Consider the following 26,968-nt stretch of genomic DNA (forward strand, 5'->3'; position numbering starts at 1 on the left):
ACTAGGCTATCACAAACACTAGGACGTAGCTGGAAGATGTAGTGGGTACAGGACAGTATGTAGTTCACTAGGCTACCACAAATAGTAGGACATACTTGGAAGATGTAGTGGGTACAGGACAGTGTGTAGTTCACTAGGCTATCACAAACACTAGGCCATACCTGGAAGATGTAGTGGGTACAGGACAGTAGTTCACTAGGCTATCACAAACACTAGGATGTCCCTGGAAGATGTAGTGGGTATAGGACAGTGTGTAATTCACTAGGCTATCACAAACACTATGACATACCTGGAAGATGTAGTGGGTACAGGGCAGTAGTTCACTGGGCTATCACAAACACTAGGACATACCTGGAAGATGTAGTGGGTACAGGACAGTAGTTCACTAGGCTATCACAAACACTAGGACGTCCCTGGAAGATGTAGTGGGTACAGGACAGTGTGTAGTTCACTAGGCTATCACAAACACTAGGACATACCTGGAAGATGTAGTGGGTACAGGACAGTAGTTCACTAGGCTATCACAAACATTAGGACGTCCCTGGAAGATGTAGTGGGTACAGGACAGTGTGTAATTCACTAGGCTATCACAAACACTACGACATACCTGGAAGATGTAGTGGGTACAGGACAGTAGTTCACTAGGCTATCACAAACACTAGGATGTCCCTGGAAGATGTAGTGGGTACAGGACAGTAATTCACTAGGCTATCACAAACACTACGACATACCTGGAAGATGTAGGGGTACAGGACAGTAGTTCACTGGGCTATCACAAACACTAGGACGTCCCTGGAAGATGTAGTGGGTACAGGACAGTGTGTAATTCACTAGGCTATCACAAACACTACGACATACCTGGAAGATGTAGTGGGTACAGGACAGTAGTTCACTGGGCTATCACAAACACTAGGACGTACCTGGAAGATGTAGTGGGTACAGGACAGTGTATAGTTCCAGGAATAGCTGCCGCCCAGCTCGGACACGATGTCATTATACTCGGCCTGTAGGTGACTCAGTTTCTGGCTGACGGCGATTACGACACCCTCTAGCGGTCCTTCATCTTCAAACTGGCAGATAAATCGTTGAAATACTGAGCTATGAGTAATTCATATCATGCATCATATATGTATAGAATAACTAGATAATGACTCGATATCAGCTTTATCCTGTGAAGGTAGAAATGAAACATTTCTCATTCGGTCTGAACAGGATAAAGCAGATATCCGACATCATTAACTAGTTATTATCTTTATCCTGCAGGCCAGAAAAGTTAATGGGAAAAGATATTATTTCTGTTATTTCAGCTACAATGTACGATGACCTTGAGGTCAAATGAGTGATTTTGTAATGTAGCTATGCGTGTGACGTCATACGAGTGACGTCAAGTCATAATCTGCTAGTATGATTTATGACTTTGCTTTAATATGTCATTATAATCAGCCGATAGAAACAATGGTTGCAGGTTAAATTTTATTATCAAATCACAGGTGGGAACTAGTTCAGTCTACATTGTTAAGTTATATGCATTAGAGATATATGACTTACGTTACTACAAATATTCAGTGGAAAAATATACAGCGAAACCCCTCAAAATTAGACTCTCAATAAATCGGAATTCCCTCAAAACTGAAACAGAAAGCAGGGTTAGCTGTTTTAATTGTAAAATGAAAATTACCTCCGAGTTTGGTTTTAAATTTCCATCCAGCGTGACTTTATCTCTCCTAGGTAGGGAACTGTTTTTCACCATCACCTTCATGGAGTCTCGAAACAGCTCCTTCAACGACTGCAAGGAAAATCACTATTCCAGACTACACAGTATTCAAACACAACACATGCATTTTGATGCAATTGAGACTCCTACATAAAACTTAAAAACTGAGGATTTCTCACGTGCACACAGGTACAAAAATATATTTTAAACTACCACCATGGGAAAAGCTATTATTTCTGTTATTTCAACTACATTGTACGATGACCTAGAGGTCAAATGAGCAATTTTGTAAAAAATTTAATGCGTGAGACGTCACATGAGTGACTTCAAAAATCATAATCTGCTAGCATATTTTATGACTTAGCTTTAATGGGTCATCAAAAATGTTTTTTAAACTACGAGCATGGGCAAATAAATCAAATGTGAGAAAAACAATTCCAACCATCCTATATTATTAGGTAAATATTATTTTTGTTTTTGAATGAAATAACTCCTCTCAATATTAAAGGAATGATTTTTTTATTTTTTTTCCCACTTTGTTTGCACTGTTTTATTTTGCACAATCCATTTTTCGTTCACACACTAAGTTTACAGCATCATTTACAAGATCCTGGTGGGTTATGAAAAATCAAAATGGGTTACCCATGGAAACCCGCGGAAACGTTTATCACTTTGCTTTCAAGTGTCAATATAACAGGGCCCCATTCCACAAAGCGATCTTAGCACCACTATTGCCGTAAATATCTACCATTACAAAACCTTAATTTAAAAAAAAAAATTATGATTGCCAGCCCGTTCCACATCGTAAATTAAGGTTAAAATTTACAGTTGGTACGAGGCAGTTATAAGCCATTAAAATAGATGTCAAATGGCAGTTAGATGATGATTTTATCATTTTCTAAGAAGGATACTAACTTTTTGTGTGAATATGGATTTAATATATACCAAATACCTTTAATAAAACGTTTTCAGTCTAGGCCATACGATAGTCACAAGAAAATACGGGACATAACTCATTTCTTATCGGCAATTATCGCTAATAAATAAACTGACAAAGTTATTTCATGGATGTCCGATACCAATGAATACATCGAAAACGTTCCGAAAATTTGGTAACCAATTTGCACTTCTTCGCAAAGACGACTTTAATCGTTAAAGGGGCACTTATAACTACTATAAGGTTGCTTTGTGAAACGGATGTAAAGTTTATGTGTGCCAGCCATAAACCTCACCTTCAGTCACTACAATTAACCATACCTACAATTCTTTCGTGGAACGAGGCCCTGGTCAATACGAACAGAGATGGCAGGAAACAAACTGTTTCAAACTGACATGCGTTACATTAACATTATAGACGTTTTAACTCACCGTACTCGTTCTGCGATTGGGTTTTTTCTCACCAGGTGGGGTTTCCAACATCGCATAAGCTGCCTGAAACAGAAATAACATCATTTTATTACCCTGGCGGTCATTCTTACAGTGAGGTTGAACTAATAGTGAGGTTGAACAGTGAGCTTGAACTTAGAGAGGTTGAACTTAGTGGGGTGGAACTTACAGTGAGGTTGAACTTAGTGAGGTTGAACTTACAGCGAGATCAAACTTACAGCAAGATTGAACTTAAGCGAGGTTGAACTTACAGTGAGGTTAAACTTGGGGTGGAACTTACAGCGAGGTTGAACTTACAGTGAGTTTGAACTTACAGTGAGGTTGAACTTGGGGTGGAACTTACAGCGAGGTTGAACTTACAGCAAGGTCGAACTTACAGCGAGGTCGAACTTAAAGCGAGGTTGAACTTACAGTGAGATTGAAATTGGGCTGGAACTTACAGCGAGGTTGAACTTACAGTGAGATTGAAATTGGGGTGGAACTTACAGCGAGGTTGAACTTACAGTGAGGTTGAACTTACAGCAAGGTTGAACTTAGTGAGGTTGAACTTACAGTGAGGTTGAACTTAGTGAGGTTGAACTAGGGGTTGAACTTACAGTGAGGTTAAACATAGTGACGTTGAACTGTGGGTGGTTGAACTTACAGTGAGGTTGAACTTACAGCAAGGTTGAACTTAGTGAGGTTGAACTTACAGTGAGGTTGAACTTACAGTGAGGTTGAACTAGGGGTTGAACTTACAGTAAGGTTAAACATAGTGACGTTGAACTGTGGGTGGTTGAACTTACAGTGAGGTTAAACATACAGAGAGGTTGAACTTACAGTGAGGTTGAACTTACAGTGAGGTTGAACTTGGGGCGGAACTGTACTCCCGGTGCTAGGAACTTTCCCGGTGTGTCGATGCCGGCTTCTGATGATCGCAAAGATTTTGGAGTCATCTGCTGTAGATCCTGAAATGTAGAATAACTGTAATTTTATATACTGTAAATGACGAAATAAAGCAATTCTAAATCATGAAACAGAGCATGACTATGAGACCTATATATTGTAATTCAGTGTAAACAACAAATTAAAGATTAACTGTAAAATTTACATATTGTAAATCATGAAATATATAGACAGAACTGTTTTCGCTTCCTGTTTATTGCAAGTTTATTTTGCACATGAATATATACCACGAGATCATTGTGCTAGTGCAAAATAAACAAACGAGTGCAATAAATAGGAAGCAAAAACAAAGTATGTGAAGTTCTGTATTTATTTTTACCTTCTTTTATGTTTCACAAAAACATTTTTTAACTTAACGTCATAAGTACACTTTAAAAATCTATTATCTATCCTCCTTTCATGGATTAACTTAACATTAAGTATCATACTCTGCAGCAATCTTGTGTAATGTTTCAAATACGATGTGACATAATTTGTAAATCAGACATGTCAGTAACTCCAGTACAAATAAAAAGGGACTTCCCCAATTACAAGTTCCAGTCCAGACTACACATATGTGTGATACAAGATAAATTTAGCAAATGGTTTGAAAATGTCTTTATCACTATAGTAAGATTGAACAGGTATGTAATAAAAAATAAATGTAAAACTTACATACTGTAAATAATGGTTTCTTGAAAAATACATTAATGTCTGCACACATCAACACATTCCGATACCTTTACTTTACAATGGTTTACTGGCAATAACTTTACCGTGCCATGGTTGAATGGAAATACCTTTACAGTGCTGCGGTTCACTGAAAAATACATCAACACATTCCGATACCTTTAATTTACAGTGCTGCGGTTTACTGAAAAATCCATCAACAGATCCCGATACCTTTAATTTACAGTGCTGCGGTTTACTGGAAAGCGGCGTGTTCCTGGTCGACCGGCGAGAGACGTTTTCCTTCTGGCTGTCTTGCAACTTGTTTGTCTTTAACAGTTCTTTCGCCTTCGCCATCGGGTCGTCGATGGTAACGGGCAGGTTCTCGGAATTCTCTGCCGACGAACTGGCCACAAACTCTCCCTTGCCATTATCGTTAGTCTCCACACCTGCAGCATCACTTTCTACACGTAAACCACTCTCCAGACTCGACTGATCGGTCTTCGTCTTCAGAGCTAGAGATCTCTTCGTTCCTTTAACAATACTTTCTGGTTTTGATTCAAAATCTGTTATTTCTATCTGACACTCTCCTGGAGGTACATCGGTTTTGGAATCCGACCGTTTTGCTCGACTGGTTTTGTTGGTTTGGTCTTCTACGTCATTTTTGTGGCTGGTTTTGTCAGCATTAGTGTCTGCTTGTTTTGTGTGACCAGTTTCTTCTTCTGAAGTTTTATTAAAGATCTTATCTATTAAGTAGTCCGAATCTAGAGCTCTTTTCCCCGTTCTTGCACACACAAACAGCCACCTAAAAAACAAGCATTCTCAGAATGACGATAAAGAAATACATGTTCCCTATCGGCCCCAACAACTGTTTGTATCTCCTAAATTCAACAGCCAAAGAGTAAATTGCTATGAAAGTCAAACTTGATCTGTAACAGTACATGATAAAGCTATACACAAAATTTTAACTCAGTATCTTGAGACATTACAAAAAAAAGGCATGAAACTAACTAACGACTGCTGGTAGTAGGGGAGCATAGTAAGTAGTTACAGGTGCTTCTTAACAATGCAAGAAGTAACTACTGAACACTCCCCGAAGTGGTCAGACTAAGCCCACAGCTAAAAGCTGATGGGGAAATGGCAGGTGTGTGGCACGGATAGCCACAAGAGACAAGCACCTGTAGCGGTTGGGGAGACAAGGACTGGGATGTGGAGTGGACAGCGAAAGAAGTTGAAAGATAGGAGTAGTTACCAGATCGGGGAGAAATGAGATTGAATTCAAAGAAGTAAAAGGAAAGGGGACAGTGGGATGATAAAAGAAAAAGGCATGAATTATGTTTTTAAAGTTCAAAGTTCAACGACAATAATTCTGTCAGAAATGGGTAAATGGTTAACAATACATGATAGAGCTATACACAAGATTTCACCTCAATATTATCTGGACGCATTGCGAAGAAGTCAGGAAAACTATATGTGGGACAGACAGACAGACAGACAGACAGACAGACAGGATGGAGAAAAAACCTACAGTCCATGCTGGCAGACCTGTCAATCTTTAGTCAAGATAAAGCAGGAGATTTTGTAAAAAAAGCAATGCAAACTATTTAAAACAAAATTACAAGTTTAAAAAAATTATTACATTAACATACGCCAACAATAGCCTACATAATGTTATGTATACCTGTCAATCTTAGATCTTGGCATTAAAAAAATAAGAATAATAAATTAACTAATTAATTAATTTAGAGAAATTGTTTTTTGGAAAGTTCAGATATTAGAACAGAGCAGAGCAGAGCGGAGCAGATGTTTAATGACACCTCATCACGAAAAATACATTGGCTATTGGGTGTCAAACTATCATACATGCAAACATGAAGTTATAAAAAAAATCAATATAAAAATTCAAGTCAAATAAAAACACAGTTTTAAAGAACTGTGCACAATCGTTCATTTCCGCACAATTCAGGGCTTCTAGATTTATTTTTAAATCCACTAGCCATGGGATCAGTGATTTTAAAAATTTACTAGACACGATTAAAAATTCACTAGCCCTACTTTACTTTAAGTTAATACAATTTTACTAAATAATAGTAATAATCAGATATGTCACCCAAAAAGGAAGATAGAGCTTAACAACAGTAACACTGGGGGTTGGTGTGGGGTCAGGATATTCATATTTACTGCAACATTGGACCAAACAAAATTTCACTAGACGTCAGGCATGACAATAGTAGCCCAACATTGAATATCACTAGCCATGGGAGTGGGGTTACCATAATCTAGAAGCCCTATCGGGCATGGCAATAGTAGTTATTTACTAGCCCAACATTGAATATCACTAGCCATGGGAGTGGGGCTACCATAATCTACAAGCCCTGTCTGGCATGGCAATAGTAGTTATTTACTAGCCCAACATTGAATATCACTAGCCATGGGAGTGGGACTACCATAATCTGGAAACCCTGGCCACATATTAAGGACATCTCTGTAAATACTTACTGTTTTGACACAGCAGGAAGCTTCCATTTCTTGGCCGTCTCGTATTTGGTACCTTCTGGTTCTCGAACAATCAGATGGGTGCTAGCATCCAGCATTTTGTTCGCTTTCCGCACAAAATATTCTTGACACCTGATAATAATTGTCATGTATGTATAAACGAGAAGCAAATCTTCAGCATACATTTTCTTGTAATGTTTGCTTTCTTCACAAAATACTCTCGACACTTGGAAATAATTTACTGTCATACACGTATGGAGGAAAACAAATGATTGTAAAATGTATTTAAAACATTTTGCATAAATGTGAAGAAAAAGTGTCAAAAACAAAAACATATTTCTTATTTAGGTACATGAATAAAAACAATACATTTTAAAAATAAATATGTGCATTTATCCTGCAACCACCGTTTCTACTGACAGATTACGATAACGAATAAAGCAAAGCAGCAGGATATTACTTCTTAAGTCACACGCATAGCTTCCATGCAAAATCACTCATTTGACCTCTAGGTCACCGTACATTGTAGCTGAAGTAACAGAAATAATAGCTTTTTCTCTTAATTTTTATGGTTTGCAGGATAAAGATAATAATTAGTTAATGAAGTAGGATATCAGCTTTATCCCATTCAGGCCGAATGAGAAATTAATTTCCCATTCTTACCTTCACAGGATAAAGTCAATATACTACAACATTTACTAGTTATAATAAGCAAAATCAAGAATAAAGACTTAAAAGTCATTGTTAATTGTATCTGGACATTAAAAGTAAAACAAGACAAAAAAATATTTCAGTAAATTAATGTAAATAACTGAAAGCATTTGTAAATTCAGTGCTTCTAGAATCTACTAGCCATGGGATGAGTGATTTAAAAAATGTACTAGCCACGATTAAAAAATGTACTAGCCACGATTAAAAACTGTACTAGCCACGATTAAAAATTCACTAGCCCTACTTTACTTTAGAGTTAATACAATTTAACTAAATAATAGTAATCAGATATGTCACATAAAGAAGGAGATAGAGCTTAAAAATACTAACTTTGTGGGTTGGGGATATTCATATTTACAAAAATAGATTTAACTGCAACATTTGACCCAAAACAAATTCACTAGCCATCGGGCATGCCAATAGTAGTTATTTACTAGCCCAACATTGAATATAAATAGCCATGGGAATGGGGCTACCATAATCTAGAAGCCCTGTAAATGATTGAAAGTATCTAAAACTAAATATCAAATAAAGACAAAGACAAATGGCTGGCTAATAAATTTGCTACGATGCTAGTAAAGTTCATTTCAACTTTATTTTCGTGCTTATATCCAATTAAGATTAAAGCACGCTGTCCTGGGCACACACCTCAGCTATCTGGGCTGTCTGTTATGTTATGCCAGTAAACAACAACAAGTCAGTCCGAATTTATGAGGCCTGTTTTTCTTAATAACAGGTGTTTAATCATTGTAAATGTATGTAGTTACACACATGTAAGTCAAAAGCAAGCTTCGTAAATTTGGCTCATTATGTTTTACTAACCTGGCTCCGAGAATTTCTATAAGGAACGTCAGACAATTTCGTTCTGTGCCAGTGTAGCCACTAAAAACAAATATATTGGTTCCTTGTGATCAAAACTAACACATCAATTACAGCGATACAAATTCAGGGCACACTCTGTCCATTGCCAAATTGATTAACTGCTAAAATTTTGTACAATGTGGCTACAACATTGTAAAAAGGTTTAGGCGTTTTCTCTTTCATAGATACATCACCTGTCCTCAATAAATGCATTTTCCCCTAAGGATAGTAGTCTGGTTTGAACATCCCAACAGCCAATGGGATGGCCTAAGATTCTTCTACTGTGCAACCCTTCCTGTTCCGGTCACGTGACTGTAACTTCCTTCTTTTTCCTTCACTCTTGTGGTTCAGACGTCTGTACTTTCGCTCTGTCTTAATCTGAGCCATCTGTCATTTTCACTTGGTTTATTTGAGACTATCATGTGTGGAATACATTCCTATATGTTGTTACATTATTGTTGTACAATTATTTTGGTTTTATCACTATTTAAAGTGTTGTTTCCAAATTTATTAATTGTCATGTTTGCTGGTCAACAGTCTTCGGTCGGCATTTTAAAAATTGTTGAGGACAGGGTGATGTTGAAAAGAAATTAGTTTTTTGGCTTATGAAATGGTCTTTAAACTAACTAAATCATTTTTAATTATTTTCTGTAGAAATATTCAGCATATCTTAAAATTGGCTAAAATAAAATTAGTTCCTGTGTGATCCCTGCAAACTTCATTGTCTACAGTGCGTACAGTTTTATTGTCTACAGTGCGTAGTTTCATTGTCTACAGTGCGTACAGTTTCATTGTCTACAGTGCGTAGTTTCATTGTCTACAGTGCGTACAGTTTTATTGTCTACAGTGCGTACAGTTTCATTGTCTACAGTGCGTACAGTTTCATTGTCTACAGTGCGTACAGTTTTATTGTCTACAGTACGTACAGTTTTATTGTCTACAGTGCGTAGTTTTATTGTCTACAGTACGTAGTTTTATTGTCTGATTAGAATACCAAACAATTATAATGGAAACTGTAAACATAAAGGTACAATGTCTTGCCTTCTATTAATAAAATATTAATTAATGATTAGAACTAAATTCAGGTTAACAGTTTTTTAAGACAAGTTATAAATGATTTTACCTGACTGACAAAACACATCCTTTCAACGGCTGCAATTCATCAATCCCACTTGCAAGATCGATCGGACGAAACAGTTCGTTCCCACCCACAGGCAGCAAGTCGTTTTGTTCAATACTCATTTGCTATAAAACAAATCTCATTATAAAATTAAGAAATTCAGATAACAAAATGTGTCAATGGTTCTCAGAATTCTTGAATAATAATTGTTTGAGGATTCTCACACAAAATGCATTGATAATGATCCATTCGTCTGGCCTTTCGTTTCATACAATCTGATTGACAATGTATTTAAAATTTCGAAACTATAGTAACCAATTCATTTTCAACTGAGAAATACAACATAACCTAAATGATCGGTTATGCTGACCATAGTATATTTTGAGGGCTATAAACATCAAAGAATTTCAATTATTCCAAAATTGCTAAAACAAATTTTATCACAAAACGGATAAATTGCCATGAACGTAAAACTTGATCTGTAACTGGATAATAAAGCTATAAACACTTTTAGCTTATGACCTTGAGGCACTGCAAAAACAAGTCTGGAAAACTATAGGTGGAACAGACGGATAGACCGATGGATAGACAGAGACAAAAATCTGGTCCCCTCGGTTAGACCAATAGGAGACTAGTACTGCGATAACAATGAATGTACTGTGGCCCGGCAATTTCACAGTACACACAGTATGACTTTTATAACAGTTAACTCTACAATAGCATATATAAAATCTTACAAGCCAAGCGTTTGTGACTATTTCTGTGACTGTGGTTGTTACAGGGTATCCAGTGATGGGAACAATTCCATAGTCAGCAATTCTCCGCTGGTTTTCGGAAACAACTCTACCTGTAAAACGACCAAAAATATATATATATATATATATATACATGGCAATAAGTTATTATTACTACTACGTTACATAGGTGAATATTTTGATTTACAAATGTAGATTTTAAAATCTATGAATGGTGTAAACTATGTTATATAGTTGAGTATTTTGATTTACAAATGTGGATTTAAAAAATCTGTGAATGGCGTAAACTGGCAACAGAGCACAAGGTTTTATTTTTGTGGAGGCCAGGGAAGACCACTGGTTGCCGGAAAAACTGTCATACTGGCTAACCAGCTGACCCAAGGTGAACTATGGTGTTAAGATTGCCAGTAGTTAAAACACACACACCTACAAGAAACATTTCTATACTCTTTTGGTGCTTGAAAATCTTCCGAACATTAAAATGGACAGACTACTCTCAATGTTGCTTAATTACTATTATTATCTAGACATTACTACCATTTCACAAACCACTAGTTGGATTTAATTAAATCAGATTATCGAATATTTCATGGTGATAATCTTTATTCTTACACACCCGTTGGTGAGAACATCATGCATTATTTTCGATAACACATGGGTTTGTTTACACACGTACATGTGTTAACAATTTCAAAATATAAAACTGGCTGCTCCTAGGTGATGACCAGGTCACCAATGCAATAGGTCCAATAAAAAGCAGTGCCATGGAAATCGATTATACTGTGGGGTATAGTTAACCGTACAATCATGGGTCTGTGATGTATACATCAGCTACAAGTGCAACGGCTGTAAATAGCTTTTAGTCAAAAAAGATGTTAAAATTAGCTTAAAACCTGGTTTTTGAGGATATGTAAGAAATAAAATAATAAATTTGTATCCGTTTGATACCATTTATCTTACAACTCATTGTTTAAAAACATATCAAACTCGCTTTCTATCGTTAGATACATTTTAAAACAACTTGTGAGATAAATGGTCATATCTAACGGCCACTCATGTATTATTCTCTATATATAGCTCTCTTACCTCCCCTTTCTACAATGTAGTCCCCCAATTCTTTTGTTTCCTCCTCCTCAAATCCAAAGAATATAAATATTTTTCTGTGAAAGATTCCACCATTCGCTTCTTCAGTATGGTCGCCATCAACTTCATCTGCCAATGTCGTGTTGTCTGGATTCACTGAAAAAATCATATTAAACAATCAATTAAACAATCAATTAAACAATCAATTAAACTGAGGTAAGAAGGAAGGAAGGAAGGAAATGTTTTATTTAACGACGCACTCAACACATTTTGTTTATGGTTATACGGCGTCTGACACATGGTTAAGGACCACACAGATATTGAGAGATAAAACCCACTGTCGCCACTTCATAGGCTACTCTTTTTGATTAGCAGCAAGGGATCTTTTATATGCACCATCCTACAAATAGCCTAATGAGCCCATCAACAATGATCGATCCCAGACCGACCACGCATCGAGCGAGCGATTAACCACTGGGCTACATCCCGCCCCCACATTCACTAAAAAATTAATAAAACTTAGGAATACAAACATCTGGAATTACATTTTATTAATAACCATTTTAAATTATATAAGTAATCAATAAAACTTAGGAATACAAACATCTGGAATTACATTTTATTAATAACCATTTTAAATGAAATCAAAATGGTTCAGTGTTGTACAATACTGTAAATGACAGCCCTCTACATTAACGTTTTTCATCTAGGAGCCAGATGGTGCCTACTGCCATTTTTTATATTCATAGAAATAAACAAAATGGTCCCATATGTAGAGGACTGAATCAGGAAACTAACGTGAACAGGTCATTATTGTGAAAAACACATTCAGATATAACTCATAGTAATATCCTGTCGTGAATATATATCAGGTGTCACATTTCTAAATATAAAGTCTAGTGAACAAAACACCACATAAACTTGAAACTAATATTGTTTAAGAGTACTCGACAAATGTTTGAGAAAGTCACTAGTCCTCACAGATGTTTTGGCTAGTACTCTCTGTAATATAGTAGTACAGTTCATAATTTTCATTAGCCCACAACAAATATTCACGAGCTAGTGTATTTGTCGAACCGTAATGAAAAAAGCAGATGAGATAATCATGCATACATTGGTCTTTGAAAAATTACCTGCATTTTTTTTTTAGGGATTTTTAGCAGGTGAATATCTATTTTAGCTGCTAAGTCTAACTGCTAAGACTTTTTGGAAGATTTTAAGCCCTCCTATCGGCTGTTGGGATTTTCAGATCAGACTACTTAACATAGGGGAAAATGCAGGGAACATTTTGTTCAGTAGCGATTCGCTACACACGTTTCAGAGATTGGAAGGAAGGAAATGGTTTATTTAACGACACTCTCAACATTTTATTTATGGTTATATGGTGTCAGACATATGGTTAAGGACCACATAGATATTGAGAAAGGAAACCCGCTGTTGCCAGTTCATGGGCTACTCTTTTCGATTAGCAGCAAGGGATCTTTTATATGCACCATCCCATAGACAGGATAGCACATACCACGGCCTTTGATATACCAGTCGTGGTGCACTGGCTGGAGCGAGAAATAGCCCAATGTGCTCATTGACTGGGATCAATCCCAAACCGATTGCTCATCAAGCGAGTGCTTTACCACTGGGCTACGTCTCGCCCCTTCAAAAAAAATTAAAAAGTAAAACAGTGATTGCTAATCCATTTTCAATTGACTAGAAACATTGCCAATGAAGATGTTGAAAACAATTTTTTTCCTGAAATGCCATTATTTAGAGGTCAAGTTAAGTTGAAAAGAAATTTAGTTTTTTCACAGTTCGGTACTGTGAGTGTTGGATGAAGTCTCACCTGACGGATCTTGAGTCTGTTCTCCGTCATTGGCATCGGTCGCCTTCTCGTCGTCTTTCACTGTCGTGTCATCTGTCGAAAGAAAGGAATGTTTGCTGAGCAACAACTAAGGACATTTTTAATCAATAACTATTAAAGGGACTATCCTGAGTTTGTTGCCATTTTAAAATGTTTTCTACTCACAAAATTTGTTCAATTTAATATTTTTTTTATCTACTAGGATATTCACAGATGCAATTATTATAAACCAAGTCTCATGGATTTACAATTTATAGTTTGTGAGAATGAATTTAAACACGAACATTTAATGTGGGAGTTTGGAGCTAAATGTTTAAGTTGAAAAAGTGATATCCATATCTTAGGGATTCAAATATAAATTTTAGTTTATGTATTTATAACAAAAATTTAAGTGAAAATATACGAATCAAAGTTATCAATACCACCCTCAACGTGTTTTTTGTCAAAAATGAATCCAGTAATCAGGTTAACTTAAAACTATGAGACAAAAAAGACCATACCAGGCTGTGGCAGATACTGGCTCATTATGTCTTCCATGTCATCTTCGTGTTCCTCCGCCTCCGCGGCCTGGTTCGACACCGGTTTCAACTGTTTTGACACATCGGCCTTTTTTCTGAAATAACAGTTGGACTCAAGCTTTTGTCAACAACTAACGGGCGGGACGTAGCCCAGTGGTAAAGCGCTTGCTCGACGTGTGGTCGGTCTGGGATCGATCCCTGTTGGTGGGCCCATTGGGCTATTTCTCGTTCCAGCCAGTGCACCACGACTGGTATATCAAAGGCCGTGATATGTAGTACCCTGTCTGTGCATTTCTTTTTTTGTAAACAACTAAGTTTGTTCTTGTTTTAACAAAACCATGAAAGCACACTGATTTATTCATCCTCGGCTATTGGATATTAAACATTTGTTAATTCTGACATCAGGGGAACTTTTATACAGCCTTTAATATACCAGTTGTGGTGCTGGTTGTGACGAGGAAAACCCAACCCCAACAATTGCCAACAGCAATTGGCAATGCCATGGAAATTGCTGTGGAGTTTTTAAATTCTCCACAGCACTTTTTTGCCTTGGATTACATAACAATGGATCAGTGTGTCTGTGAAGAAATTTTATCAAATAAAAATAGTTGTAAATTTAATAATGTGCAAATCCAAGGGCCTAATTCACAAAGCTGTCTTACGATCTGCTAGACAACAAAGCAAAAAGAAAGAAAGAAATGTTTTATTTAACGATGCACTCAACACATTTTATTTACGGTTATATGGCGTCAGACATATGGTTAAAGACCACACAGATTTTGAAAGGAAACCCGCTGTCGCCACTATATGAACTACTCTTCCGATTAGCAGCAAGGGATCTTTTATTTGCGCTTCCCACAGGCAGGATAGCACAAACCATGGCCTTTGTTGAACCAGTTATGGATCACTGGTCGGTGCAAGTGGTTTACACCTACCCACTGAGCCTTGCGGAGCACTCACTCAGGGTTTGGAGTCGGTATCTGGATTAAAAATCCCCATGCCTCGACTGGGATTCGAACTCAGTACCTACCAGCCTGTAGACCAATGGCCTGCCACGACGCCACCGAGGCTGGTAGACAACAAAGCATCCTCTTTGTAAGTCTTTTAGCAATGTACTGCGAGAGTTTACTGAATTAGGCCCCAGGGGCCCCGTTCCACAAAGCAATCTTAGTGCTACGATCACCTAAGGTGATCTTAGGGCCAAGATCGCTTCGTGTAATGGGACCCTGGCTTATAATTTGTGGTAAAACGGATTTATCCAGGATATTTCACCAGGGTCCCATGTCGATGGGATTGGGGAAATCAGCACAAGTAAATCATACTTGGGATATGTTTTCAGGCCACTGAATGATGCAGTACACCACTGTTGAATTAATTTTTTAGAACAGACATAATTAAATATGTATATTGGGAATTTTTAGTACAAAAATTGGGGATTTTCAATGCCACTTTCTTTTGGGATAGGGTCTTATGTTTAATCCCTGCAACATCTATATGAGTTATCATATTCTATGCTGATTTTGATACCTACTGACTTGGAACAGCTCAAAATTAACAGGAGGCAGCAAACAAATCTTTTATATGCACTTTTTCAGACAGGACAGCACATATCACATACTTTGACAGACCAATCATGAGGCACTGGTTGGAATGGGAGGAAAAAACAAATCAGAAAATGGTTCCACTGAGGGGATTCGATCCTTGGACCCAAGCATCTCATGCAAGCACTCTAATAAAACAAACACTACAGACTGAGAGGTAGTAATAAAACAAACACTACAGACTGAGAAGTAGTAATAAAACAAACACTACAGACTGAGAGGTAGTAATAGAACAAACACTACAGACTGAGAAGTAGTAATAGAACAAACACTAGACTGAGAAATAGTAATAGAACAAACACTACAGACTGAGAAGTAGTAATAGAACAAACACTAGACTGAGAAGTAGTAATAGAACAAACACTACAGACTGAGAGGTAGTAATAGAACAAACACTAGACTGAGAAGTAGTAATAGAACAAACACTAGACTGAGAGGTAGTAATAAAACAAACACTACAGACTGAGAAGTAGTAATAGAACAAACACTAGACTGAGAGGTAGTAATAGAACAAACACTAGACTGAGAGGTAGTAATAGAACAAACACTAGACTGAGAAGTAGTAATAGAACAAACACTACAGACTGAGAAGTAGTAATAGAACAAACACTAGACTGAGAGGTAGTAATAGAACAAACACTAGACTGAGAAGTAGTAATAGAACAAACACTAGACTGAGAAGTAGTAATAGAACAAACACTACAGACTGAGAAGTAGTAATAGAACAAACACTACAGACTGAGAAGTAGTAATAGAACAAACACTAGACTGAGAAGTAGTAATAGAACAAACACTAGACTGAGAAGTAATAATAGAACAAACACTAGACTGAGAAGTAGTAATAGAACAAACACTACAGACTGAGAAGTAGTAATAAAACAAACACTACAGACTGAGAGGTAGTAATAGAACAAACACTACAGACTGAGAAGTAGTAATAGAACAAACACTACAGACTGAGAAGTAGTAATAGAACAAACACTACAGACTGAGAGGTAGTAATAGAACAAACACTACAGACTGAGAAGTAGTAATAGAACAAACACTACAGACCGAGTAGTAATAAAACAAACACTAGACTGAGAAGTAGTAATAGAACAAACACTAGACTGAGAAGTAGTAATAGAACAAACACTAGACTGAGAGGTAGTAATAGAACAAACACTAGACTGAGAGGTAGTAATAGAACAAATACTAGACTGAGAAGTAGTAATAGAACAAACACTAGACTGAGAAGTAGTAATAGAACAAACACTACAGACTGAGAGGTAGTAATAGAACAAACACTAGACTGAGAAGTAGTAATAGAACAAACACTACAGACTGAGAAGTAGTAATAAAACAAACACTACAGACTGAGAGGTAGTAATAGAACAAACACTACAGACTGAGAAGTAGTAATAGAACAAACACTAGATTGAGAAGTAGTAATAGAACAAACACTACAGACTGAGAGGTAGTAATAGAACAAACACTACAGACTGAGAAGTAGTAATAGAACAAACACTACAGACCGAGTAGTAATAAAACAAACACTAGACTGAGAAGTAGTAATAGAACAAACACTAGACTGAGAAGTAGTAATAGAACAAACACTAGACTGAGAGGTAGTAATAGAACAAACACTAGACTGAGAGGTAGTAATAGAACAAATACTAGACTGAGAAGTAGTAATAGAACAAACACTAGACTGAGAAATAGTAATAGAACAAACACTAGACTGAGAGGTAGTAATAGAACAAATACTAGACTGAGAAGTAGTAATAGAACAAACACTAGACTGAGAAGTAGTAATAGAACAAACACTACAGACTGAGAGGTAGTAATAGAACAAACACTAGACTGAGAAGTAGTAATAGAACAAACACTACAGACTGAGAGGTAGTAATAGAACAAACACTAGACTGAGAGGTAGTAATAGAACAAACACTAGACTGAGAAGTAGTAATAGAACAAACACTAGACTGAGAGGTAGTAATAGAACAAACACTACAGACTGAAAAGTAGTAATAGAACAAACACTACAGACTGAGAAGTAGTAATAGAACAAACACTAGACTGAGAGGTAGTAATAGAACAAACACTACAGACTGAGAAGTAGTAATAGAAATTAAGTCTTAAATTTTGGAACTGGAAGACTTGAGACAAACAATGATTAAAAAAAGTTTGTTTTGTTTAACGACACCACTAGAGCACACTATGATTTATTAATCATCAACTATTACATGTCAAACATTTGCTCATTTTGACGTGTAGTCTTAGAGAAGAGACCTGTTTCATTTTTTCATTAGTAACAAGGGATCTTTTATATGCACCATCACACAGGCAGGATAGCACATACCACAGCCTTTGATATACCAGTAGTGGTGCACTGGTTGGAACAAGAAATAGCCCAATGGGCTCACCGACAAGGATCAATCCTAGAACATATATAAAAATATATGATTATATTCTTACTTCTGAATTAAAAAAATTCATGATATATCTGAAATTCTGTCAAAAATAAAATGGAAAGCAAAAGAAGCTTGTGAAGTTGATCTTCAGAAAGCATTTTGTGCATTTTTATCAGCATTTGCTACCTGTCATCGTCACTTTCCAGCCTTGCTATACTTATTTTATTTTGAATCCTGTATAGCTGAACAAGCATTGATAAAAGCATCACAAAAAAAAATTAAAATCTGTAAAAAAAATGAACCTTTTCTTCTTCTGAACTGGAGAGGTGGGTTCGTCAAGGGGGGATAACTCCAGGCACTGGTGCTGCTCTTCGTCAACTCTTCTGCCTTCAGTGAAGCACTCTGCAAGCCAAGATGGTGTTACGACAAACGGCCTGCAGATTGAAATAACAAACTATTACAAGTTACAACACACACGAAACATATACAAGATACAGTCCTTCATACCGGAGGTGTTCGACTGCACCCAAGCACACCCCAATTTTATCTCAGGATCATGTTTTAATGTCCACCTATATGGTAACAGTTAATAAGTTTGTTGTGTTTACTGACACCACTAGAGCACATTGATTTATTAATCATCAATGTGCTCATTTCCAAAATGACATCAGAAATACAGAGCTGAGACTGGGTAAGCCACATTATGTTATGACGTTGCTTCTCGAAATTACGTCATTTGTTGTGCACGTGAAATTATTATGATACATGTGTCATACTGGTTATATTTCCTTGTGTATCTGCAGGGCTTCTAGATTATGGTAGCCTCACTCCCATAGCTAGTGATATTCAATGTTGGACTAGCAAATAACTACTATTGCCATGCCCAACAGCTAGTGAAATCTTTTTTGGCCAAATGTTGCAGTTATGTCTATTTTTTAAACATAAATATCCTGTCCCCACACCAAACCCCAATGTTAGTGTCTTTAAGCTCTATCTCCCTCTTTAGGTGTCATATCTGATTATTACTATTATTTAGTATAATTGTATTAACTTAAAGTAAAGTAGGGCTAGTGAATTTTTAATTGTGGCTAGTAAATTTTTTAAATCATTTATTCCATGGCTAGTGGGTTTTACAAAATTTCTAGAAGCCCTGATCTTGGACTTTGTGGATAATAAAAGGATATATATAGCATTTTGGAAATGAACTCTTCATATACACTTGTACATATACATGTCTCACGTAGCATGTTTTTAGCTCAGCTAACTGCTCTCGTCTGCGGTACATACTTCAAGTGATTTTCTCTCAGCTGTTTGATGTCCGATTCTAGCTTCTCTCCCATGATCACGTGTGTCAGATTCTCATCAATGCTGCTGAATCTGACAAAAAAAGGAACGTGTGTTTAACCTTCTCACTACTGCAGGTGAGACATCTCACGGCAGTCGACATACTGTACACTATATACAGGACTTCTACATTATGGTAGCCCCACTCCTATGGCTAGTGATATTCAATGTTGGGCTAGTGAATAACTACTACTGCCATGCCCAATGGCTAGTGAAAAAAACGTTGCTAAATGCTGGATTTAAGTCTATTTGGTAAATAGGAATATCCTGCCCCCACCCTAACCCTCCAATCTTAACCTCGATCTCTCTCTTTAAGTAACATATCCAATGATTGTGACAGCTAATTTGATTAATAAATTTTATCGTTTTACCAACAACGAAAATCACCAAATATTGGGATATGAATCGTAGTTCATTTCTAAAAAAAACATGGCCAGAAAAACAGTTACCGTATACGCAAATATTTTCACGGCTAAAATAATTCGCGATCAGGCTTTCATTTTACATTTTCGCGAGGAATTATTTTCGCGACTGTGTCCCCTGATAATAAAAGAAAAATTACCCATATTTCATTTGCCAAACTGTTTTCAATGACGATTTTACTCACATACTTGGACATGTTCACTGTGCAGTTAGCGATACCATTACTATTACCAATATTTATTTACATGCTCATATACCACTAGAGTTTCGAGCATGTCTGTCCCGGGCCCGATCTCTGGATAGCCAGTGAGACGTCAATGTTGTATGTATGTCTGATAAGACTATTGTCATGTTATCGATGGAACACGCACATGCTAAACAGAACATTGAAAAAAGGTAATATCATAAGTAATAACTTTTCATTATTGGTGATACTCACAAAATTCCATTTAAGGTTACAAAGAAAACAAACAAAACTGAGATTACGTAACAACAGACTTGCACCCAAATGTGTGTCATTTGGATCAAATCCATGTGACCAGGCAGGTTTACAGAATCACGTGACCTTGCGGACCACTGACTGCTTGATTCTGATATGGGTTGGGCGTGTAGAGATAAGACTATATATTATAAGGTAATAAATAATATACCAAATTGGAAATAAGTTCGTGCGTAATTAAATTCGCGGTGCTAACAATGTGTTCGCGATTTTCGCGGTATATTTTATTCGCAAACATATTTGCGTATACGGTATTGGGAATAATGACATAAATATATGTCCAACACCATATAACCTTAATTAAAATGTGTTGAGTGCGTTGTTAAATAAAACATTTCCTTCCTTCCTTCAATTAAGATTAATATCTAAATAACAGACCTGGTTGCACCGCCAGCATTAATAATCTTCCTCAGCTTTTCTAAAATAGGTGATCTGAAGCCAGACAAGTAAATCTGAAAAACGTTCAAAACAATATAAATAATTTAATCATACCACACACAGGGCTAGCTCTGGCACTTGCCAAATTCATCTATTGCGAATTTTTAAAGCAGTTGGCAAATTTTATTTTAGTTTGGCGAAATAATTTCATGTAATAATTGACATTTTTTAGAAATGAACTGAGTTTCTGCAATTTTTAAAGTTTAATAGAAAAACTGGTGAAATGTTTTGCTCACCCACAGCTAGCACTGCAGAGTAATATTTATTTGTGACATAAAGGACATAAATACAGGGCTGGAACTTAAGAATTTGTCTCACACAGCAATTTTGTTTTAATTGCCATGGGTGAAATGACTCATCGATTGCAATTTTGACTCTGCCTACGACAATTTTTTTAAAAAGCACTTTTTTGCTGTCAATGATGCTCCTGACGTACGGCAATTTATTTCTTGCCCACCTGACAGGGTTATCCAGCTTTTGCACGGTGCTAGATAAATCTGTCTGACCCGAGGTGAGGTAAGCGTTATTAAAATAATTAGTAGCCAGGTAGTAATCCTGTCTTTTTTTTTATATATATTCATAATTGATTTGAATAAAATTTTATTGCATGGGTCGTCTGCACTGTAAACCAAATAATTAATATTGCCATATGATTTTCTTTGCAAATATGAACCTCAGCGCATTTTCGTGATGTGTACATTTTATGAACAATCATTGGTATTTGTGAGAAGTATAAATTTCATGACTTGAGGTTGGGCATGAAAGATAGGTCACGCAGATTTTCACTTCTCAGAGGCTTGTAACAAATACAATTACCATCATACACAAGGGACAATATTTCAAAATCTTAGGTAACCGGATGTCAGTGTATGCGAGTTTTACTTAGGTAACCGATTGTTCAGTTACGTGAATATAGTTCTAGTAACCGATGAGTTAGACCTACCTAATCCTACAACACTTGAACTACGGTTCTATGCTACATCGGTGGTTAAAAAGTATTAAAAAAATAAACTGATTTTCAATTTGACTTCTGATTGAAATTTGAAATTAATTGTTCACCACATAATCGATTGGTGGTTCACGTGATTTTTAAAGTTGCGTAACCGACACACGAACAGAACAATGGTCCTTGTGAAATATTGTGCCCTGCATACAGATAATGGGATGACCTCTCTTAAGAAAACAACCAGGCTACTGACATGAGCACACTTACTTTGCATCCATCTAAAAACTGGTTGTTGGGAGCCGTGGTGAGATCAAGTTGTGTCAACAGATTATCTCCCCTGCCAATGGAGAAGCGACTTTGGCAGAATCGATTAGCGTTGTTGACCCTGCCAATGGCCGATATGTTGGATATGGTGCTAATATCACCAAGCCTCGACATTTCGACTGAAACAAAAAGAAATTTTTTTTAAAATTAATTTACAATTTACACAGGAATGAGTAATAACTGAAAAACCCCTCAAAGTGAAACAGTTTTCATCCTACAACCACCGACTCTACGGGCAGATATCCTATGCCATTGACTAGTTATTCTCTATGTAACTATGAACAAACCTACATGACCACAATGTGGTTGGCCAACAAACACAAAGTTTATTTCTATCCCTGATTGGTTGTTCAGTTATTTTAGCCAGCCAAACAAAATGTTTGGGTTTTTTTCATAAAACTCTGTTCTGCGACAATTTGGACCTTTAAGTGATCTAGAATAATGGAGTTTTAAGGGGATGACAATTTATCATATACAGTGTAGTCAGTCCACAGTGATGTACCAGTTCAAACTTTATCTTTTAATTATATTACATTAAAGTGTCAGAATATATTTAATGCGCTATACAATTAAAATAATTTACATTAATAACAACGGCATAATTTTTGTTAGGAAATCTGTCACCAAGATCGAATGCCCTCCTTTCAAGTAAATCGGCATAGTTTTTTTTCTTTTGGATTAGGTCACTCGGCACTAGAAAAAGGTAGTATAAATTACAGACAAAATTTTATTAACCATCGGAATAATCTCCCTCTATAAATATATATCTACAAATATCTCATTATCAGGCCGACCATAACACTTCAAGGGACTTGTATAGTGAACATTTTACTGAGAAAAAAAACACCCATACTACCCCACAGCAATGGTTCAACAATGTATAAGCTGTCACCCCCCCCCCCCCCAACAATCCAGTGGTCCCTGCAATGCAAGTGCTATGAACAGTGAACAGAGTTCAGTGACCTAGTTGGTAAATACATGTAGTATTTTCGATCATGCCCAGTGGCGCTAAGATTCAAATAGTAGTGAAATAATAATAACGGTTCAGTTACTGTTTTAACATAATTTACTTTTAATCTGTTTTCAGTCCACAAAGTATATTTCATTTTTAACAATAAGCAAAAAATATATCTTGAAAAAAAAAAAATCCAATATAGTCCACGGTGAAAACAAAATGCTGTAGAGATTGCCGCGGGTAATTACAGGGGTTGGATGAACGGAAAAACAGATAACAGACAATCCTTAACAATACTGGTACTATACTTGTAGATTTTTCTTTATCAGGTGTTTTGGTTTTATTAACAACACTGGTACTATACTTGTAGATTTTTCTTTGTCGGGTGTTTTGGTTTTATTAACAACACTGGTACTATACTTGTAGATTTTTCTTTGTCGGGTGTTTTGGTTTTATTAACAACACTGGTACTATACTTGTAGATTTTTCTTTGTCGGGTGTTTTGGTTTTATTAACAACACTGGTACTATACTTGTAGATTTTTCTTTGTCGGGTGTTTTGGTTTTATTAACAACACTGGTACTATACTTGTAGATTTTTCTTTATCAGGTGTTTTGGTTTTATTAACAACACTGGTACTATACTTGTAGATTTTTCTTTATCAGGTGTTTTGGTTTTATTAACAATACTGGTACTATACTTGTAGATTTTTCTTTATCAGGTGTTTTGGTTTTATAAACAACACTGGTACTATACTTGTAGATTTTTCTTTATCGGATGTTTTGGTTTTATAAACAACACTGGTACTATACTTGTAGATTTTTCTTTGTCGGGTGTTTTGGTTTTATTAACAACACTGGTACTATACTTGTAGATTTTTCTTTGTCGGGTGTTTTGGTTTTATTAACAACACTGGTACTATACTTGTAGATTTTTCTTTGTCGGGTGTTTTGGTTTTATTAACAACACTGGTACTATACTTGTAGATTTTTCTTTGTCGGGTGTTTTGGTTTTATTAACAACACTGGTACTATACTTGTAGATTTTTCTTTGTCGGGTGTTTTGGTTTTATTAACAACACTGGTACTATACTTGTAGATTTTTCTTTATCAGGTGTTTTGGTTTTATTAACAACACTGGTACTATACTTGTAGATTTTTCTTTATCAGGTGTTTTAGTTTTATTAACAATACTGGTACTATACTTGTAGATTTTTCTTTATCAGGCGTTGACGTCTTCACTGATCTGCTAGTGTTGTGGTCAGTCTTGTTTTCGATCCAGAAATCGGCTTCATTCAAGCAGTATCCCTTTTCAACAGACTCATACAACCAAGTGGTGCGAACAATGTTAATCTTCCATTTTTTGGCATGTTCGTATTTCTGGCCTTAAAAACAAATCAAACAATGTGAAAATTGGAGAAAACTTGGAGTGTTTTCTCTTTTATAGATACATTACCTGTCCTAAACAAGTGCACCTCCCCCACACGCAAGTGGCCTGGTCCAAACATCCCAACAGTTGAGGACAAGTAATGTTGAAAAGAAATATTTAATTCAACTAAGGATTAGAAATGTGAAAATACTTTAAGTATAATTAAGGCTTTTTCCAAGATTTCTTAAAGTTAATATCTACTGAACAAGTGGGAAGTTTAAAAGCCGTATTTAGATTATATTATCGGGGTGGTATCTAGATTACTAGGTAGACAGCTTTACTGCAGGTATCTGAAAATTGCGACAGCGATAGTTTCGTTTGTGTGTCACTTGCATAAGCATAGTTCGCGTAATCCATTTTTCATTTGCGCATTGAATTTATGACATAATTTACATGATCATAATAAGATACGTAAAAACGAAATGGGTTTCTTGAATTTGTTTTTGCGTAACCTGTAAATGGATTACTCAAATTTTCACTTCTCAGAGGACTTCTCAAGATTTCTCACAGCCAATTAAAGTTACAAATGTATAATTTATGGGCGTACCTATTATGAACTTACCTTTAGGCTCTTTCAGAACTAAATGAGTGGTTTCTTTTAGCTTCATTTCTCCACTGTAGCTTCCACCTGCAATTTATACAAAAATAGAAAGTTTGTGAGTTTGTTTCTAGGTCAGCCAAGTTACACAACAGTTCTCTAAGAACAAGAGTTAAACAGGCCAAGACTGTAAAATGTTTCAGCCAGATTTAGATTTAAAAGTCACGATAAAGAAGTAATGCTGGTAGTGAAGAGTTGAGTCTTTAAGTAAAGTGTGTAGTAGTCGAAGAATGTAAGACTCGAAACTAAAGCATGTAGTGAAGAATTTAAACCGCAAGTAAATATTGTAGTCAAGAATTTAGACTTGAAACTAAAGCTTGTAGTCAACTGTCAAGAATTTATACTGCAAGAAAAGCTTGTAGTCAACTGTCAAGAATTTATACTTAAAGAAAAGCTTGTAGTCTAGAATTTATACTGCAAAAAAAGCTTGTAGTCAAGAATTTATACAAGAAAAGCTTGTAGTCTAGAATTTATACCGCAAGAAAAGCTTGTAGTCAAGAATTTATACCGCAAGAAAAGCTTGTAGTCAAGAATTTATACCACAACAAAATCTTGTAGTCTAGAATTTATACCGCAAGAAAAGCTTGTAGTCAAGAATTTATACCGCAAGAAAAGCTTGTAGTCAAGAATTTATACCGCAAGAAAAGCTTGTAGTCAAGAATTTAGACTGCAAGTATAGCTTATAGTCAAGAATTTATACCGCAAGAAAAGCTTGTAGTCAAGAATTTAGACTGCAAGTATAGCTTATAGTCAAGAATTCAGACTATAAGTAAAGCTTGAATAGATTAAAAACCAAAGCTTTTAGCCAAGAATTTAAACCCCAAAATTTGAGCCCTCATTCCTCAGTAAAGCGTTTAACAATTCACTGAGAAAGTGACAAGCCCTCACAGAAGCTTCAGCTATCTATTATAGTAATACACATAATAATAACCACTAGACCATACTAATAATTCACCATCTAGGAACGAGGGGCAGTGGATTTTTCGAACCCTGTTCTTGTCAAGAGTTTAGACGAGATGTTACAGAATCCATTTTTGAGTAAAGCTTGCAGTCTCAAGTTAAAACTCAAGGTAGTACTAAACCAAATAACTTCCGGCTGGGTCAAAGTGCGAGGTGCACCGAACTTTTGATAGAGAAGTGAACACCACAAGTCCTGTGATTGGTTATAAATGTGAGTGTGTTGGTTGTAAAAAATAATAGTTTCATCTGGGTAAAAAAAAATTGCAATTTTATTTCATCTAGTACCAATGTGTCAAGTAGCCTTGTGCTTGAAACATGTATGGGGTACCTGTAAAAAAAAGTACTCGAATTTTGTGCGAAACTAGGGTAGTCACAGACGCTACCCGTTATCTCAGAAACGAGCAGCTTGACCCCCATTTTTTTCTGATTCACTTTAAGTGTAAGGGGTGGTAGTATTTATATCCGTGGCGTTTATGTCGGTTGATACGTTGCAGGTAGGAGTTTTAGCCACATATGTTACTATTGTCGTCTATGGGATTTGATTTGGTAGTATACACCCTCAAAGTACGACCTTTAATATTTAAATATGTCTGACCTTCAGCCTCCACTATCTTCTGAATCTCCTTCCTTTCCTCAATGTCAAGGCCAGACACTGTGATGACAAGACCCATAAATACCGGACACTTGTGCTTCTCAAACTGGTCGTCATGGCAATGGACGTGTCTGAAAGAAAAACGTTTATGTCAGATGTAGAATTAATGTTTAACAGTGCCCCAGCAAACAGAGTGATTGGCTGTTAATCAAAGATAAATGAATCAATTAATGATGACAAACTATACAAATATTTTGTGGCCTAATACTCTCAAATCTGGTTGTGAAGCATTGCTAAATGAAAATATTAAAGTATTTTAATTGATTTAAAATTTAAATATAGAAAAAAATAGTTCCTTTACAAAATGTACAACGA

The 26,968-nt window shown here is 36.2% G+C and overlaps 1 protein-coding gene across 1 annotated transcript in view; it reads right to left on the reverse strand.

Moving 5' to 3' along the window:
* LOC121385660 (DNA topoisomerase 2-binding protein 1-A-like) overlaps positions 1-26,968 on the reverse strand; it is an 80,451-nt gene that overhangs the window by 37,490 nt on the left and 15,993 nt on the right. Inside the window, exons 8-26 of the mRNA XM_041516420.1 lie at positions 26,597-26,724; positions 25,006-25,071; positions 24,220-24,399; positions 22,004-22,179; positions 20,731-20,804; positions 19,374-19,463; positions 18,389-18,520; positions 14,075-14,187; positions 13,557-13,628; positions 11,723-11,875; positions 10,619-10,728; positions 9,885-10,006; positions 8,723-8,782; positions 7,193-7,321; positions 4,928-5,498; positions 3,937-4,047; positions 3,083-3,145; positions 1,679-1,786; positions 921-1,070 (exon numbers count right to left, since the gene is read on the reverse strand). Coding sequence (XP_041372354.1) covers positions 921-1,070; positions 1,679-1,786; positions 3,083-3,145; positions 3,937-4,047; positions 4,928-5,498; positions 7,193-7,321; positions 8,723-8,782; positions 9,885-10,006; positions 10,619-10,728; positions 11,723-11,875; positions 13,557-13,628; positions 14,075-14,187; positions 18,389-18,520; positions 19,374-19,463; positions 20,731-20,804; positions 22,004-22,179; positions 24,220-24,399; positions 25,006-25,071; positions 26,597-26,724 — 2,608 coding nt within the window. The remainder of the gene's footprint in view (positions 1-920; positions 1,071-1,678; positions 1,787-3,082; positions 3,146-3,936; positions 4,048-4,927; positions 5,499-7,192; positions 7,322-8,722; positions 8,783-9,884; positions 10,007-10,618; positions 10,729-11,722; positions 11,876-13,556; positions 13,629-14,074; positions 14,188-18,388; positions 18,521-19,373; positions 19,464-20,730; positions 20,805-22,003; positions 22,180-24,219; positions 24,400-25,005; positions 25,072-26,596; positions 26,725-26,968) is intronic.

This window comes from Gigantopelta aegis, chromosome 11, assembly GCF_016097555.1.
Source record: "Gigantopelta aegis isolate Gae_Host chromosome 11, Gae_host_genome, whole genome shotgun sequence".
NCBI classification, from domain to species: Eukaryota; Metazoa; Mollusca; class Gastropoda; order Neomphalida; family Peltospiridae; genus Gigantopelta; species Gigantopelta aegis.